Source organism: Phascolarctos cinereus, unplaced genomic scaffold (assembly GCF_003287225.1).
Source record: "Phascolarctos cinereus isolate Bilbo 61053 unplaced genomic scaffold, phaCin_HiC Scaffold_5;HRSCAF=322, whole genome shotgun sequence".
Classification (NCBI taxonomy): Eukaryota; Metazoa; Chordata; class Mammalia; order Diprotodontia; family Phascolarctidae; genus Phascolarctos; species Phascolarctos cinereus.
In genome coordinates, this window is record NW_027555958.1 from 216,267 (window position 1) to 233,835 (window position 17,569).

The 17,569-nt window shown below is 47.5% G+C and overlaps 1 protein-coding gene across 2 annotated transcripts in view; it reads left to right on the forward strand.

Moving 5' to 3' along the window:
• TRPM2 (transient receptor potential cation channel subfamily M member 2) overlaps positions 1-17,569 on the forward strand; it is a 64,797-nt gene that overhangs the window by 14,175 nt on the left and 33,053 nt on the right. For both annotated transcript variants that reach the window (XM_020980019.1, XM_020980021.1), the window contains exons 4-13: positions 2,248-2,416; positions 3,998-4,178; positions 5,929-6,095; positions 7,154-7,334; positions 7,645-7,706; positions 8,166-8,366; positions 9,996-10,098; positions 10,606-10,727; positions 11,538-11,888; positions 17,221-17,358. In XM_020980019.1, the coding sequence (XP_020835678.1) occupies positions 2,248-2,416; positions 3,998-4,178; positions 5,929-6,095; positions 7,154-7,334; positions 7,645-7,706; positions 8,166-8,366; positions 9,996-10,098; positions 10,606-10,727; positions 11,538-11,888; positions 17,221-17,358 (1,675 nt within the window). The remainder of the gene's footprint in view (positions 1-2,247; positions 2,417-3,997; positions 4,179-5,928; positions 6,096-7,153; positions 7,335-7,644; positions 7,707-8,165; positions 8,367-9,995; positions 10,099-10,605; positions 10,728-11,537; positions 11,889-17,220; positions 17,359-17,569) is intronic.

Here is a 17,569-nt window from a genome sequence, read left to right on the forward strand (position 1 = left end):
GGATCATGGTGGCCATCAGTCAGACAAAGGCCCATCAAAGGGCAAAATTCATCTAGTTCTGCTAACTTGCCCTTTTCTATTGGGGGAAATCTCAAGTGAGTTCTAAAGCTATCCCCCAGTAGAACAGGTGGGAGGCACAATGAAGTGACCAGGCCGGAAGGCCTAAAACACACTTTACCAAAATGATCTTTAAGATCCCATACTTCAGGACCCAGAACAGACTCACTTCTGCCCCTCCTTGTAGAATAGCCACAGGCAGCTCACCCCTCTAATCGCCTTGGTAGACCTCTAGGTATTACCAAAAGCACCATCAGAAGCATGGAGGCCGGTCCAGGGTCACCATCCTCCCTATCCCCAATCCCCCACCTCAGTGTTTAATCCCGCAGGACCAGCTAATTGTTCTGGGCCAGGCCTGCCTCAGGCTTGTCTCCTGGTGGTTATATGAGCTATACTGGAAAAAAGGAGTCACTTACAATGGATTGTTTGACAGTTAGCAGAAAGAGGTTGACTTCACCACAGCAGGAGATTCGACAGGGGCAGGTATTGAGGACATCTGGGCTGACACAACCAGGTGATGCTCTCCTGGCTATGTTGTCCGTCGTGGTCCATGGCCAAGCCTCAGAGGGGCACCTGGCACTCATGAGGCAGCTTTGTGCTCCAGTGCTGAGGAAGCGACGTCCACAGCCTAAGCCGACCCAGTCTTTAAGAACTGCATGGAGGCAGGGGTTAGAATATTGCTTCTACCACAATCCATCAGGAGGATCATGTCGAGCTCTGGACACCATATGTTCAGGGGCTCAGTGGGAAGCTGGGCCATCACAGGATGGCGGCAAGGATGGTTACAACTCTCCCATGAGCAGAGGCAGAAACAGGTGAGGGGGCCCTGCGTGAGGAAGAAGGGTTTGGAAGCTGTCTACAACTCTCCGCTGTCAGCGAGGCGCAGACTTGTTACTGAGCTAGCACCAAAAAATACAGGGTGCAAGAGCGTAGATTCTGTCCCAAGACAAGGAAGAAGTTTTAAAAAAAAATTTCCACTTAATAGTATTTTATTTTTTCCAATTACATGTAAAGATAGTTTTCAACATTCACTTTTAAAAGATTTTGAGTTCCAATTTTTTCTCCTACTCTCTCCCCCTCCCCCCCAAGACAGCAAGCAATCTGATATGGGTTATCCATGTACAATCATGTTAAACATATCTCCATATTGGTCATGTTGTGAGGGAAGAATCAGAACAAAAGGGAAAAACAATGAGAAAGAAAAGAAAAAGAGCAAATAGTCTGTTTCGATCTGCATTCAGACTCCACAGTTCTTTCTCTGGATGTGGATAGCATTTTCCATCCTGAGTCTTTTGGAGTTGTCTTAGATCCTTGCATTGCTGAGAGGAGCCAAGTCTATCAAAGTTGATCATTGTTACAATGTTACTGTTACTGTATACAACGTTCTCCTGGTTCTGCTCACTTCACTCAGTATCAGTTCAGCATCAGCTTTTTCTGGAGTCTGCTTCCTTATCACTTCTTATAGCACAGTAGCATTCCATCACAATCATATACCAAAACTTTTTCAGCCATTCCCCAATGGATGAGCATCCCTTCAATTTCCAATTCTTTGCCCCAAAAGAGCTATTTTTGTATATGTAGGTCCTTTTGCCTTTTCTATGATCTCTTTGGGATACAGAACCAGTAGTAGTATTGCTGGATCAAAGGGTATGCACAGTTTTAAAGCCCTTTGGGCATAGTTCCAAACTACTCTCCAGAATAGTTGGATCAGTTCACAACTCCACCAACAGTGCATTAATGTCTCAATTTTCCCACATCTTCTCCAACATTTATCACTTAAGGAAGAACTTTCTAAATCCACTTGTCTAGCAATGAAATGTATTGCCTTTGAAGGTGGTGATTTCCTCATCACTGGAAGTATTCAAGTAGAGGCTGAATTGTCGAGGATAGTGTAGCAGCAGGCTTACCTGTGCTTCAGATAAGGCTTGAACTAAGCTCTGCCGTGGGATTCTTTGCCTCCTCTGAGGTTCAGCCCTAGGGCCTCCTCCTCTGCCCCATTCCTGCTGAAAGAACCATGAATTATTTGTGAGCATCCTCACCCTGTATCCCTCCTGCTCCCCCTCCATGGATCTTTGAGAGCAGGGACTGTCTGGGCCCCTCAATCTGAGCATCTCTTGCACTTGGCATACAGTTGGTGCTTCCTAGGTGCTCATAGGTGGGCCATGACTGATGAGGGATGTGCCCTTTTAGGAAGGTGGTGTGTGAGTGTGGCTACACGCGGGAGCAGCACCTGGAGGAGGCCACCAAGCCTCAAGTGTTCCAGGGCAAAGAATGGGACCTGAAGAGGCACGTCCAGGAGATGCCCACCGATGCCTTTGGGGACATTGTCTTCACAGGCTTGGGACAGAAGGTGGGAAAGGTTGGTTCTCTGTGACTTTGTTGTTCTTGGGGGACTCCTGGTTCCCAGATTCTGTCATGGTGATGTTTGCATGCTCCTGTTGGGTAAGTGAGGCCATTGAAGCCTGAGGGAAGGGGTGCTTGCCAGTCACTATGCTGACTGTCTTACAATTCTGATAGCATTTGATCCTCACAACAACCCTGGGAGGTAGATGCTATTATTATCCTCATTTTACAGATGAGGAAACAGAGGTAGACAGAGGTTAAAGCGACTTGTCACACAGCTAGTAGGCAGAATTCAAATTCAGGTCTTCCTGACTCCAGACTCAGAACTCTATCCACTAGCCACCAGCTGCCTCTAGCCAAAGAAATGCCCACCTCCCCATGCCAGGGCATCGCCACTCTTCCCCCCCATCCCCTATGGGGGAAGAAAATGGGAAGATGCTTTGGATGTCTCTTCATGGTGGCTTCATCCTGGTGTAATCAGCCCAGGTTAGCCCATACTGACTGGAGACATGTCGTGGGTTAGACCCTGTGCTGGGCATTGTGAAGGACACAGTGATGGATAGAACACAGACTCCAGGAGGACAAAGGCCATTGTGTTTGTATCCTAGGGCCTTGCATTCAGTAGGCAATTAATAAATGTTGGCTGAATTGAACTGAAAAGGCTTGGTTTCTGCCCCTAAAAGGGCTTATAATCTAATTGAGGTGGGGTGGCATCTTTCAGCTGTGAGAGTAGGGGTAGCCCAGACCCCATTTTTTCAGAGATCCCATCGAGGAGGGAGGTGGGTTTCCGAAGGTGGCCTTGTCCCTTTCTTTCCTACAAGAGTAGCACCCCCTTTGGGCTTCCAGGGAGTTATTCTTCCCTGTGGGTTTAAGGAAGGAACGAATGTTTCCTGGGAGGTCAGGCTGGTCTAACTCTCCGACAAGTCTACAGGATGACAATCAATCAAAGAACGGGCATTTATTAACCACCAGCTATGAGCTAGGCACTGTTCTGAGTGCTGGAGACACACAGACAAAAGGGAAATTGTCCCTGCCCTCAAAGAGTTTGTCATCTAGACAGGGAAAACAAGATAGGTATTTGCAAAACTGATACTAGATAAAATTTTGAAGGGTGGGGAAAAGTCACTAGCAGCTACGGGGGCCAGGAAAACTCTCATATAGAAGGTGGCACTTGAACAAATCTCAAGATTCTGAGAAGTGATGGTAAGCAGGAAGGGCATTCCAGGTAGGCAGAATTCCAGTGCAAAGGTGCAGAGGCGAGAGATGAAGGCTGTGGGTAAGAAATGGCAAATAAGCCAATTAGGCTGATTATAAAATGCTTGAAGGGGAGGAAAGTGGAAAGGAAAGTGGGAGTCAGGCTGTGGAGGGCTTTGAATGCCAAACTCTGGCATTGTATTTGATCCTGGATATAATAGGGAGGCACTGGAGCTCATTGGGAGAAGTAGGAAAAGCCAGCTTTCCTGGGGCCTCCTTACTTTGTTTCTTCACCATCCCTTGTGACAAATCCTGGTGGCCTTTTCTGACAGAAACAGCCCAATGCAGGGGCTACAGGGCCTTTATTTCCTTCTTGGTTCTGTGTGTTTTCACCCTTCTGCAGTATGTACGTGTGTCTCAGGACACTCCACCCGGTGTGATCTACCACCTCATGACCCAGCACTGGGGGCTTGACGTTCCCAACCTCCTGATCTCCGTCACTGGAGGAGCAAAAAATTTCAACATGAAAGTCAGACTGAAGAGCATCTTCAGAAGGGGATTGGTCAAGGTGGCACAGACAACAGGTAGGTGGGCTGGTGGGCAGGAGATGGATCAGGACCTTCCACCCACCCGTCACCTCTCCATCACTCTCATCCATTCCTCTGCCCAACTGTCCATCTAGTTGCCCATCTACCCTTCATGTACCCCCACATACATTCATGCACCCATCCATCCATCCATCCATTCATTCACTCTTCCATCCATCCATTCATGTACCTACCCATCCACCCAAGCAGAATCTGCCCTCTGAAGCCATCACCTCTACCTCAGGAGGTGGGTAGCTTGTTTCATCATGAGTCTTCTGGAATCAGAGTTGGTCATTATGTTGATCCAACTCTTTGGAGGCCTTTTATTAGTTGATGATCAGTTGTGAAGTGAACCTTCTTGGCATTGAGCAGAGTCTGAGCAGGAATGTTCTAAAAGTGCTGTGAATGTGCATTTTCTTGGCATAGTTTGTGGCTATAGCCAGATTACAGCTATAGGGTGCCACAGGTACAGAGTTCTGGACTTGGGAGTCAGAAAGACCTGAGTTAGAATCTTGCCTGAATTACTGACTGTGTGACTCTGAGCAAGTCATTCGACTTCTCTGGGCTGCAATTTCCTCTTCTGTAAAATGAGGAGCTTGGATTTGATGACCTTGAAGGCCCCTCCTGCTTCCAAATATATTGATCCTACAAGAGGCCAGTGTGGTAGCTCCCAATCAGAAGGACTGCACTGTCTGGTTGTCTTTAGAAAGTTGACCCTGAGGCTGCAAAGTCCCAGCAGGGTTAAAAATGAAGGAGACTGGGAAACACTTTTTTGGGATGATGGTGATTATTTTTTTCCTTGGAATTAAGAGGGGTTTGGGAAGGCTTCCTGTAGGAGGTAGGATTTTAGTTGGGACTTAAAGGAAGCCAGGGAGGTCAGCGATCAAGGCCGAGGAGGGAGAGCATTCCAGAGAAGATGCCCAGAGTGAAGAGAGAGAAGGTCTTGTTTGTGGGACAGCCAGGAGGCCAGGGTCACAGGATTGAAGAGTTAAGGACTAAGGTGTAAGAAGACTGGAAAGGGAGGAGGGGGCTGGTTGGAGAAGGGCTTTGAACAACAAACAGAGGATTTTGTTGGGGTGATGGGGAAGGGCACTGGAGCTTACTGAGTAGGGGGTGATATGATTGGACCTGTACTTTAGGAAAATCGCTTAAGTGACTGAGTGGAGGACGGACTGAAGTGGGAAAGGCCTTGAAGCAGGCAGCTATGGTCATAGTCCAGGTGTGAAGACATGAGGGCCTGCACCAGGGTAGGCGCAGGGCCAGAGGGGAGAAGGGGGAATATTGGAGAGATGCTTGCAGAGGTGACATCACAAGAGATACCGGCAGAGGTGAAATTGACAAGAGATGTTTCAGAGGTGAAATCTGTAAGAGATGTTACAAAGATGAAATTGATTAGAGATGCTCAGAAGTGAAATCAACAAGAGATGTAGCAGAGGTGAAATCAACAGTCCTTGGCACCGTATTGGAGAGATAATGAGTGGTCCAGGATGACTCCAAGGTTTGGGAGCCTGAGAGACTGGAAGGAGGGTGTTACCCTCTATAGTAATTGGGAAGATGTGTATGGGGGGGAATGGTTTAAGAGAAAAGATAATAAGTTCTGCTTTAGACATGATGAGTTTGAGATCTCTACTGAACATCCAGTTTGAGATGTTTTCCATGGCCTGAAAAATAACAGATAGGATATGGGACTGAGCATCGGGGTCAGGAGAAGCCTAGATCCCTGTCCATCTGTACCCTTTCTCCCCAGGGGCCTGGATCATAACTGGAGGCTCACATACCGGGGTGATGAAGCAGGTGGGGGAGGCTGTGCGAGACTTTAGTCTGAGCAGCAGCTACAAGGAAGGGGAAGTCATCACCATTGGAATCGCCACCTGGGGTACTGTGCACAACCGCGAAAGTTTGATCTATCCCACGGTGAGTTGGACAGTTGGACCTATGGCTGTGGGGGACCAGAGCACAAGACACTGCATACCTGTGGGAGGGAGGAGAAGAGGCAGAGAGAGAAAAGGGAGGTAAAGGGAGTGAGAAGGGGAGAAGAGAAAGGGAAGGAGAGAGGGGGAGAGGAGGAGATTTGCAAGGTTCCATAGGACACATCCCAAGCATCCACTTTAGTGAGGGTTAGGGCTTGACTTCAGTCAATCCACCAATCAATGAACAGGCATGTATTAAATACCTATGCCTGCCTGTCTGATACTCACTGTTGGGTCATCGAAAGTCTCTTACTTTCAAATTTCAAATGGGGATGAGTACAGCTAGGGAGGCAGCTGAGGGTGCCACCATGCACAGAGCACTGGGCCTGGAGTCAGGAAGACCTGAGTTCAAATGTGGCCCCAGACATTGCCTAGCTACATGATCCTGGGCAAGTGACTGCTGCAGGCCTCAGTTTCCTCAAGTGTAAAGTGGGCATAATAACAGCACCTATCTCAAGGATCAAAGAGGCAATAATTATAAAGCACTCAGCACAGTGCCTGCCTCATAGTAGGTACTATACAAATTATTATTATTATTACAAACCAGTGGTCAACCAATCAACAAGCATTTAGTAAGCACCTTCTATATACCAGGCACTGTGCTGGGTACCAGGGATACAAAGGTGAAAATGAAGCAGACCCTGCCCTCAGGGAGGTTCTGTTCTATCTATGGAATGACATATACACATCTAAGGAAAGGCAGAATCTAAACCGAGTCAATATGAAGGCATTTGTTTTGGGGCTGGAAGCAGGTGCTGAGGGGTCAGGAAAGGCCTCGTGAATTGTAGCCAACCTGGTCTGGTACTCTTTGACATATCCAGGCCAGCCCTCCAGTGGTGACAGGCATCTGACTTCACATTTGCTACCCTGTCTGCCAAATTTGGCAAGACAATCTTCCTGTCTGGGCTTCACTTGGACTAGCTGGCCTCTGAGGACCCTCCCGGCCCTAGTTTGATGAGCCCAGGACCCCAGGACCCCAAACGTTCTCTTGGCTATCCCCAGGGAGGCTTCCCAGCTGAGTATATCCTGGATGAGGAGAGCCAAGGAAATCTCTCCTGTCTGGACAACAATCACTCCCACTTCATCCTTGTGGATGACGGGACCCATGGCAGATATGGTGTGGAGATTCTCCTGAGGACCAAGCTGGAGAAATTCATCTCAGAGCAGACAAAAGAGAAAGGAGGTAACAGGTGCAGGCAGTAAGGGGGGGAGTCCGGAAGGGGAGGGAGAATTGTGTGGGGGTATATTTGTCTGGGAGAAGAGCCCCCACTGGTGTCTCACCACCTAAAAAGGAAACTTTTGAACTAGTAGATACAGATAGGCGGGACCTCCTCCCATTACCTCCTCTTGGCCACCTCTTTGAGCTGGCCATGTTGCCTAGGACAGGCCCATGCTGGAGGGGACGTCATGATTAGAAATAAATATATTTATTTCTCAACTGGGCTATCCCTAGGTCTGAGCTTTCATCTTACCTAACCTGTGTTTGTCCACAGGGGTGGCAATCAAGATTCCAATTGTCTGTGTGGTCCTAGAGGGAGGGCCTGGCACACTGGATGTAAGTCTAGACCAGGGACCACAGGGGCCGGGGGATGGTGTCCTAAGGAAGGAAGAGAAAGGAGCATTAGGGGAGAAGAAAATCACCCTTAAACCAGATAGCTGGGAAAGTGCTATCAGAAGTGAGTTGGTTCGTTTGTCAAGCAGCTTGGTGGGGTAGTGGTCAGTGAGCTGGCCGTGGAGCCAGGAATATCTGGTTCAAGTCCCGACTCTGGCACTCCAGACAAGTCGCCTAACTTTGCAGAGTTCTAGACAACTCGCTAAGGGTTAGAAAGCTGCAGGGAAGGGTATCAGTATCCATTGGTAGAGGGATTTCCTCATCTGGGAGTCCCCTGAACTGATTCCTTGTTGGTGATTCATGACTTGTAAAGGGCTCCCCACCAGGGAGCCCTTCTGGGCTAGGGGTCTCAGCACCCTACCCACCCCAGGCTTCCCCAAAGCCCTCTGCTCTGTGCCCCAGACCATCTTCAATGCCATGACCAACGGCACCCCTTGTGTGATCGTGGAGGGCTCTGGGCGCGTGGCTGATGTCATTGCGCAGGTGGCAAACCTGCCCATCTCGGAGATCACCATCTCCCTGATCCAGAAGAAGCTGAGCTTGCTTTTCCATGAGACTTTTGAGACGTTTACTGAGAGCAAGATTGTGGAGTGGACCAAGAAGGTGAGGCCTTGGGAGAGAAGGGCAGCACAAGGTCAGACCATGCCCAGGCCACAGTGGGGCACTGTGCCAAGGGGCCACACTTGTCGGGAGATGCCAGCCAGGCACAGAACAGACCTGGGAGGCAGGGTTAGGAGGGCCTGCGGAGGGGCACCAGGCCCAGGCTCGTTCACACCCCATCACCAGCTCTGCTTTAGCATCCAACAAGCAAGACCTCGTGAGGCTCCTACTGTGCGCCAGGCCACACTCAGTGCTGGGCGTGTATGGACAAAAGGGAGACTGTGCCTGCCCTTGAGGGCTTACACTCTCTGGGCCTCTGCTGGGGCCCAGCAGGGCTGGGTCAGCACAGCCAGAGAGAAGCCAGGCAGCCAACTCCTCAGCACAGTCTGGGACAAAGATGTCCCAGGGAGTCACATGCCACCCTGCTCATTGTGGCCGTGTAGATGCTGGGATGTGCAGGGTCCGTGTTTTCCTCTTCTGGGTGACGGTCACTGAACATGGCTTCAGTCATCTGGTGAGCTGACTTGTCCTTCTGCCCAGTCCTGCTGTGACATCCTTGACCAGTAGTCATTCTGAATCTGTGAACAAGTCCAGTGATGGGGAGTTCACCACCCTGTAGGCAGCCCATTCGCTTTGTTGCACTGAGCAGCAGGCTTCCCTTTGACTTGCAGTCATGGAGCTCAGGAGGACGAGGGTTTTAGGAGGTGGCCTTGATGACCAGGAGGCTGGGCAGACATGGGACACCAACCAAGGACACCTCTGCAAGGTGCCTGCAGAGAGAAAGGGACAGATGAGTCCCAGGGGACCCCTGAGTCAACATGAGTGTCTTAAGTGTCACAGAGCAAGTTAATAGGAAAATGAGTTTACATTTCTCAAATAGATGCCAGCTGATGGAGATGGCCTGAGGGGAGTGTGTGTGTATGTGTGTGGTACGTGTATGTGTGTGCTGCGTGCTTGTGTGTGTGGCATGTGCCCACAGGTGAAGTGTGCAAGCGTGTTGTATGTATGCATGACTGTGTCATGTGTGCACACATGTGCTTATATGTGTGATGTGAGCACAGGTGAAGCATGCATGTGTGTGCACGTGCATGCTTGTATGTGTGGAGTGTATACATGGATATAGGGTATGGCGGTGGAGGGAGAGAAGGCAGATCTTTATTTGAAAATAAATTTCAAAGCTTAAAAAAAAAAAGGAAAATAGTGTTGGGATGTCATAGAGTACCAGCTTAGACACAAATGGTTTGGGGCCACGGAACCTCCTGTAATCTTCTGTCCAGTCAGGGAGGGGCTATAATCTGTAGTTGTGGCTACCACCTGCTTTGGAGGGTCCCACTGTATCAGAGTTGGGCTCATTCTTGGCCAGCAAAATAGTGAACCCTGGGAGCTGTGGGCCCTAGCTGTGGGACTGTCAGCTGCCTCCAATATGGCTAGAGTGAGCCCCAGGGCTCAGGGTGACTTTGTGGCAAATGGACTCAGGGCCTGGCACTGGGGCGGCCTCCCCTCAAGCCCATATGCTAGTGAGGGGGATTGGCCACAGGCCTTTCCCTGAGTGCAAGAAACAGCACCTGCTTAGATAAGCATGGGGTCTGGCCTTGCTGGTACAGCTCATCTATCCCTGGCGATTTGTTGCAGATCCAAGACATTGTACGGAAGAGACAGCTGCTGACCATCTACCGTGAAGGCAAAAATGGCCAGCAGGATGTGGACGTGGCCATCCTCCAGGCTCTGCTGAAAGGTGAGCATCAGGGCAGGGGGTTCCCATGGAGGGTGTGAGCAGAGCCTGGGGAGTGGCCGGGAGGTGCTAAATGCTGACACCTGCTTTGCTCCTGGTTCATGTGAATGGATGGATAGATGGATGGATGGATGGATGGATGGATGGATGGATGGATAGATGGATGAACAAATGAACAGAAAAGCACTGAATGTTCACTATGTGCCAGGTACTACTTTAGGCACTGAAGACACAAAGACAAAAAGCAGGACCTTCCCTGCCCACAAGGAGCTTACATTCCAATAGGGTGAAAGAGCAAAAAACATCAGCAAAAATATAATGGGGGAAGGAAGGGGAATAAGTTAGGCAAATTAACTGTAATGTACTCACCTGAGCCAATGATGGGATTGGATTCAGGGACGAATGCTGGACCCTTGGGTTCTGCTGGGGCAAGTGAGGAAGCCAGGGACCCTGGACTTCACATGCTCTGAGCCCCAGCCAAAGCCTTCCCTTCTCTGCTTCCACCTTCAGCCTCAAGGAACCATGACCATGTGGGCCATGAGAACTGGGACCATCAGCTGAAGTTGGCTGTGGCTTGGAACCGGGTGGATATTGCTCGAAGTGAGATTTTCACAGATGAGCGCCAGTGGAAGGTGGGTCCCTCAAGGCATGGCGGCAATGGTGTAGGGTCAGCAATGCGGTGGTTATATTAAGTGGGCCTGGTCATCTCGCTAGCAGTCCAGCTGTGGGTTTTTGCAGGACTCTGATGGGAGACACTGCTGGGTGCTTTGTATAGTTTTAGGCAATGGGCACCCCCAAAAATGCTACCTAGGCGATGGTCCCCAATCTGTGGCTTGTGGACTCTCTGAGGCCTCAGAGTTACTGCAGGAATCCAAGCCTTTACTCCTGGCCAGTAATTCCATGGGGACCACAAGCAAACTCAATGCTCCAGCCTAATCAGTAATCTCTGTTTAGCAAACCTGTGGAGAGGTGATGCGGTGAATGAAATGCCACCACTCAAAAGCAAGCTTGGGTCCATTGTCACACATATTGTCCACCAGGGACACAAATGGCCCTGTTGTCAGTAAAGGAGGGTCTGTGGCGTTTTCTGGCATTAAAGAGAGTCCTCCTCCTATATGAGAGGTTGGGGCCAGGGCACTTGCAAGGAATTCACTTCAAACACTGCCTTTGGCCATGGACATTTCTGTGCAATGCATTAACTGTGCTCTCTGGGATGGGTGTGAACTCATGCTTCTAACAGCCACAGGGGAGAAATAGAAACATTTGGGAAACCTGTGGGGAGCCCCTAGAAACTGCCAAAAGCTAACCCAACCAGATTATTCATCTGGGTAACTCCAAATGAGTGAATGGGAAACGACCTTAGTTTTGCTCTGGTTGGGGTGTCCTTGGCCCCCTGCCCTCTGGTCATTTCCATGACTGACCTTGGTTTGCTGCTGGCTCAGCCCTCAGATCTGCATCCAATGATGGCTGCTGCCCTCATCACCAACAAGCCTGAGTTTGTGAAGCTCTTCCTGGAGAATGGTGTCCGCCTGAAGGAATTTGTCACCTGGGATACACTGATTTACCTCTATGAGAACTTGGCACCCTCCAGTCTGTTCCATAGCAAGCTGCAGAAGGTGCTGATGGAGGAGATGGAGCGCTCTGCCTACTCATCCCTGCCCAAAATCCAGATGCACCACGTGTCCCAGGTGCTCAGGGAGCTGCTTGGAGATTTCACACAACCACTGTACCCCAAGCCCAAGCACAGCGAGCGGCCCCGGCTGTCCCTGGCTGTGCCACACATCAAGCTCAATGTACGGTACTACCTTTTCTCACCCCACTCACTCCCTGCTAACCTCCATGTTCATTCCCCATTTGAGAGGTTCCCTGAGTCTGCCCAAGGTACCACACTGCCCTCACTTATCTTTGCATTCCTGTGCTATGTAACATTTTTGTCAATGCCTTGGATAAGGCATGACTCCCAAATAGTGAGGGATAGCTAACATATTGGATGGCTGAGTCAGGATCAAAAAGGAATTTGACAGATTGGGGCAATGGGCTGAATTGAACAAAATCAGATTCAGTAGGAATAAATATAAAGTCTTGCCACTGGGCCCAAAAAATCAATATTACAAGGAGAAGATGGCATGGCATGGCTTGGATAGACTAGAGTGGTTCTGAAAAAGATCTGGAGATTTGTTTATTTTTTTTCTTTTTAATTCTTTTTTCTTTTTTTTCTTTTACTAATTTATTTTGATTTATCAACAATCACTTCCATAAGCTTTTGAGTTTAAAATTTTTCTCCTTCTTCCTCCCCACCCTCCCCAAGATGGTGCACAATCTGATATAGGCTGTACATTTACATTCCTATTAAACATATTTTCACATTAGTGAAGTTGTAAGTAAAAATTAAAACCAATAGGAGGAACCGTCAGAAAGAGGAAACAAAACTCAACAGAAGAGAAAAAAAAAGATAGTAATTCAACTTTCACAGTTATGATTACTATCTATCTTTTTCTCCATCCTTTCCCCCCCCATTTATGCTTTTCTTTCTCCTTTCTCCTTTCCCCCCACTAGTGTTTTGCTTTTGACCACCACCTCCTTCAGTCTCTCCTCCCTTCTATTATCCCTTCCCCTTTTCTTCCCCTTTGCCCTTACTGCTTCTTCCCTCCCTTCTATCCCCCCTCCCTTTTCTTTCCCCTTTTCCCTCCTACTGCCTATAGGGCAAGTTAGATTTCTATACCTAACTGATTATGTTATTCCCTTCTTGAGCCAAATCTGATGACAGTAAGGTTCAAACAATGCTCACCCCCTCCTTCTTTCCCTCTGCTGTAATAGGATTTTCTGTCTTTTCCTGTAATGTAATTTACCCTTGTCTGCCTCCTCCTTTCTCAGTACATTTTCTAAGATCAGACTAATCACTTACTTGGATCCATTTAACCCACTTGATTAGATTTTTTTTTATCATTACATCAAAGTCAACTAATATCCACCCCTTTATGTATACTCCTTTAACATGGTGTAATAACAATACAGTTCTCAAGAGTTGCAAGTGTCATCTTCCCTTGTAGGGATGTAAACAGTCCGCCCTTATTAACAACATTTTGTATCTTTCTGTCCCATTTACCTTTTTATGTCTTTCTTGAATCTTGTACTTGAAGATCAAATTTTTTGTTGAGCTCTGGTCTTTTTATGAGGAAGGTTTGGAAGTCCCCTATTTCATTGAATATCCATCTCCTCCCTTGAAAAATCATGCTCATTTTTGCAGGGTAGTTGATCCTTGGCTGCAATCCAAGCTCCTTTGCCTTAGGAATATCATGTTCCATGCCCTGGTCTTTTAATGTAGAAGCTGCAAGGTCCTGTGTAATCCTGACTGTGGTTCCATGATATTTAAATTGTTTCTTTCTGGCTGCTTGCAGCACCTTCTCTTTCATCTGGTAATTTTGGAATTTTGCTATTATATTCCTTGGCGTTGTCAATTTGGGATCTCTTTCAGGTGGTCAGTGGTGTATTCTTTCTATGGTTATTTTACCTTCTGGTTCTAGGACTTCTGGGCAGTTTTCCTTTATGATTTCCTGAAAGATACTGTCCAGGCTCTTTTTTTCATCATGATTTTCAGGTAGTCCAATGATTTTTAAATTGTCTCTCCTGGATCAATTTTCCAGGTCGGTTGTTTTACCGATGAGGTATTTTATGTTTTCATCTATTTTTTCATTTTTTGTTTCTGTTTGACTGATTCTTGCTCTCTCATAGAGTCATTAGTTTCCATTTGTCCAATTCTAGTTTTTAACAGATTGTTTTCTTCTGTTAGTTTTTGTACTTCCTTCTTCAATTGGCCAATTGTATTTTTAAGGGATTTGTTTTCTTCAGTGTACTTTTTTTCCAATTGGCCAATTGTATTTTTTAAGGACTCTTCTACCTCTCTCATTAGACTTTTAAAATCCTTCTTGAGCTCTTCTAAGAAGGCTTTTTGGGCTTCAGACCAGTTCATATTCCCTTTTGATGTTGCAGATGTGGGTTTGTTGACAATGTTGTCCTCTTCAGAATTTCTGTCTTGATCTTCACTCTTCTCGTAATATGAATCTATGGTACGTTTCTTTTTAGTCATGGTTTCTTTATTCCCTGGCATTTAAAGAGATTACACTCTCCTGCGGAACAGAGAGCACTGACTCAAGCTTCTTGTGTTGGGATCCTAGGTCTTGGTCACTGGCTTTGTGTGCTGGGGTCTCATGTTGGCAGTTGGAGGCTGTAGGGTTCTGGTAGCTTACCTTGTTTTGGGCTGGAATCAGCAAGGCTGGAACTTTCAGGCAATTCTAGGTTGCCAGCTTTTCCTTTCCTTTAGCTTTGTTCAGCTGCTTTTAGATGGGTGCTGCAGGGTGTTTATCTGCCTGGGGCCCCTTGCAATACTGCCTCCCTTGTTTGTGCTAATGCACTGGGAGATTCCTTTGCGGTAAGGCACCTGGTGTTTTTCTGAACTGGTTTCCACCGGTTCCCTGCCCTCACGGGGGCACTCAGAGGTCCAGGTGTTGGTGTTTGCCTGCTCTACCACCTAGGCTTCACGGTCTCCTCCTGGTTGACAATTGGAGGCTGTAGGGTTCTGACAGCTTACCTGGTGTTGGGTTGGAATCAGCAAGGCTGGGACTTCAGGAAGACTCTAGGTTGCTTTCTTCAGCTCCTTTCAGATGAATGCTGCAGGTGCTTATCTGCCTGGGGCCCTTTGTAGTGCTGCTTCCCTTATTTTTGCTGAGGCGCTGGGAGACCCATTTGCTGCACTGCTGCTCCCTGTCTTTCTTCTAGTTCAGTTGTTCCAGGTTTTTTTTTTTCCGGGGTGATATTTTCTGGGTTTTCATAGGTTGATAGGGGAGAGTGAGAGCGAGTACCTTTTTACTCCACCATCTTGGCTCCTGGAAGTGGAAATCAAGGATCTGGAGATTTGACTGAATGGTAATGCATACTCAATATCAGGGTTTGGAGCAGCCACCAAAGACTTGAGGGCAGGAAAGACTTCCTCACCATGAGAGCTGTTTCCTCAGAAGGTGGAGAGCTCCCTTTCCTTGGAGGTCTTCAAACAGGTTGGACAGCCATTTGAGGGGTTTGTTAGAGTGTGGGTTACTTTCAGTCCATCATTTAATCAATCAATAAACATTTATTAAGTACTGTGCTAGTCCCTGGGATGCAAGGAAAATGAACAAACTAATCTCTGCCCATAAGGAGTTTCCATTCCCAGGTGGATGGCAACAAGGACTTGGATAAACACTTTGGTGCATGGGTTGGATTGATGGCTCCTGAGGTCCCTCTCCACTATGACTTTCTGTGGTTCTCAGATCCTGTGAGCCAAATGAAGGGACTGATTGATAGCCAATGGAAAGAGAGCCCCCCTTGGCTGACCCACCTCAGCCAGTCTTTGCCCTGCATTTCAGGGGCTTCATTGTCCATTTCACCTGGGACATGGCTACTCTTCCAAGAACAGAAAATCCTCCAGTAGATTCAGAGGAAATCACACTCCAGAAAGAAGGCTCAATTACTTAAACTTTTAGAATCCTGAAATCACAGACTCTTACAACTAGATAGGACTTCAGCAGGTATCCAGACCAGTCCATCCCCAAAGGAATCCCCTTGAAATACCTCCCATGACCAATCACCCTGGCGCTGCTTGCGCAGTTGGAGTCCCCAGGCCAGGCCTGTCTAAAGGTCCTTCTCTTCCAGACCCTTTTTAGTTTCTCTGAGGGGTCTCATCCAAAGGTCCTTGAGAAAGCCAGAAGTTCATATCCCCATATCTCATTGTAATGCAGGTGGCCCAGGAAACTTTCTAAGGGCAGAAGTTTTATTTGTTATAAAGATCTGGCTTCAAGTGATTGAAAGTCAATTTTAGAAGGATATGTTTCCCAAGTGGAATCTGTCTTCCATATAATAGGGAATGACTTTGGGCAGATCTTTCACCCCTTTTGACTCTTGGTTCCCTCCTTTGTAAAGTCAGAGGTCCCTCCCAACTCTGACCCTCTGTGATCCTACAGTCTCTGAAGCTGGATAGGTAAGTGCTGTGCTCCTTTGTATATAGTCTAGAAGCATAGATTCCCAGAGTTGGTGATACTGCCCCCTGGGGGCACTGGAATGATTCAGGGGGGCAGTAGTAGCCTTGGGTGCAACTGGGGGGCATTGAATAAAAATAAGGGGGCAGTGGAAGCATAAAGAAAGAAAAGAAGATGAGAAAATCTTGGAAAACTGTTTGCACATGTTTTATCTATCTTTTATCTTTAACAGAGTTAAAGTGATAGTGATTACGTTATTTCCAAATAAACACACAAAATGCAAGTTATAACCTATCAGTGATCAAGTCTGCTGATAGGTCTTAATAAGCAAGTGTTAGCAGGTGAGCATGTCACGTATTGTCAGGAAGTCCAGCATGCATCGGCAGGAATATGTGTGTGTAATGACTTGTTTATAATACAATATTATATGGTTACATGATGCAATACGCAATATTGTGTCATCAAAATTTCAGTGCAGATAGGGGCAGCTAGGTAGTGCAGTGGATATAGCTCTGGCCTTGGAGTCAAGAGAACCTGAGTTCAAATCCAACCTCAGACCCTTGACACTTACTGGGCAAGTCACTTAACCCTGATTGCCTCACCAAAAGGCAGAAAAAAAAAAATTCAATGCAGTAAAGAACCCACACATTTACAATAAATTATTAAATTTAATGTCATTTAATTTTTTTTTGAAATGACACAAATTTAAAAAAAAAAACAATTAAAGGGTTAAAGAAAGTAAATATCCAGAGGGGCACTAACTTTTTTTTTTTGGAAAGGGGGTGGTAGTCCAAATAAGTTTGGGAACCTTTGGTCTAGAGCAAAGTGGTGTATTTCTCATTCATTCATTCATTCATTCATTCATCTATTCATTCATCCATCCATTCATCCATCCTCAGTGCTGGGCACTGGGGGTTGACAAAGATAGACAGTCATGTACATCGTAGTGCTGTTCATACTGATCTGGAGGCCTCATGCATGGTTGGTGTGATAAATGCCTACCTCCTGCCATGGGAGCACCCTCCTATCACCTCGGTGATGCTTCAATCTCTTGATTCCTTCATTTGCTTAGAGCCAGTCTCCTGTGGTGGAGTTCTAATTGTCACGTGCTCACCAGGTGCAAGGAGTGAGCCTGCGGTCCCTCTACAAGCGTTCTCCAGGCCGTGTCACTTTCACCATGGACCCTGTCAGAGACCTCCTCATTTGGGCCATTGTCCAGAACCGCAAAGAACTGGCAGAGATCATCTGGGCCCAGGTACCCAGTGGAGAGTAGATGTCTATAAGACATTCCTTGTGTAGGGTCTTTAAGGGGGACTTCTGCCAGCCATCGTTGTTACCCGAGGTCAATGTTCAATGGCCTGGGCTGCACGGAGGCAGATGGATGAGGTCCTGGGGAGTTCTAGGATGGCAGGTCATGGGACTCACCCTTGTCAATACTGCAAGATTATTTTTGGGTGGACTGATAG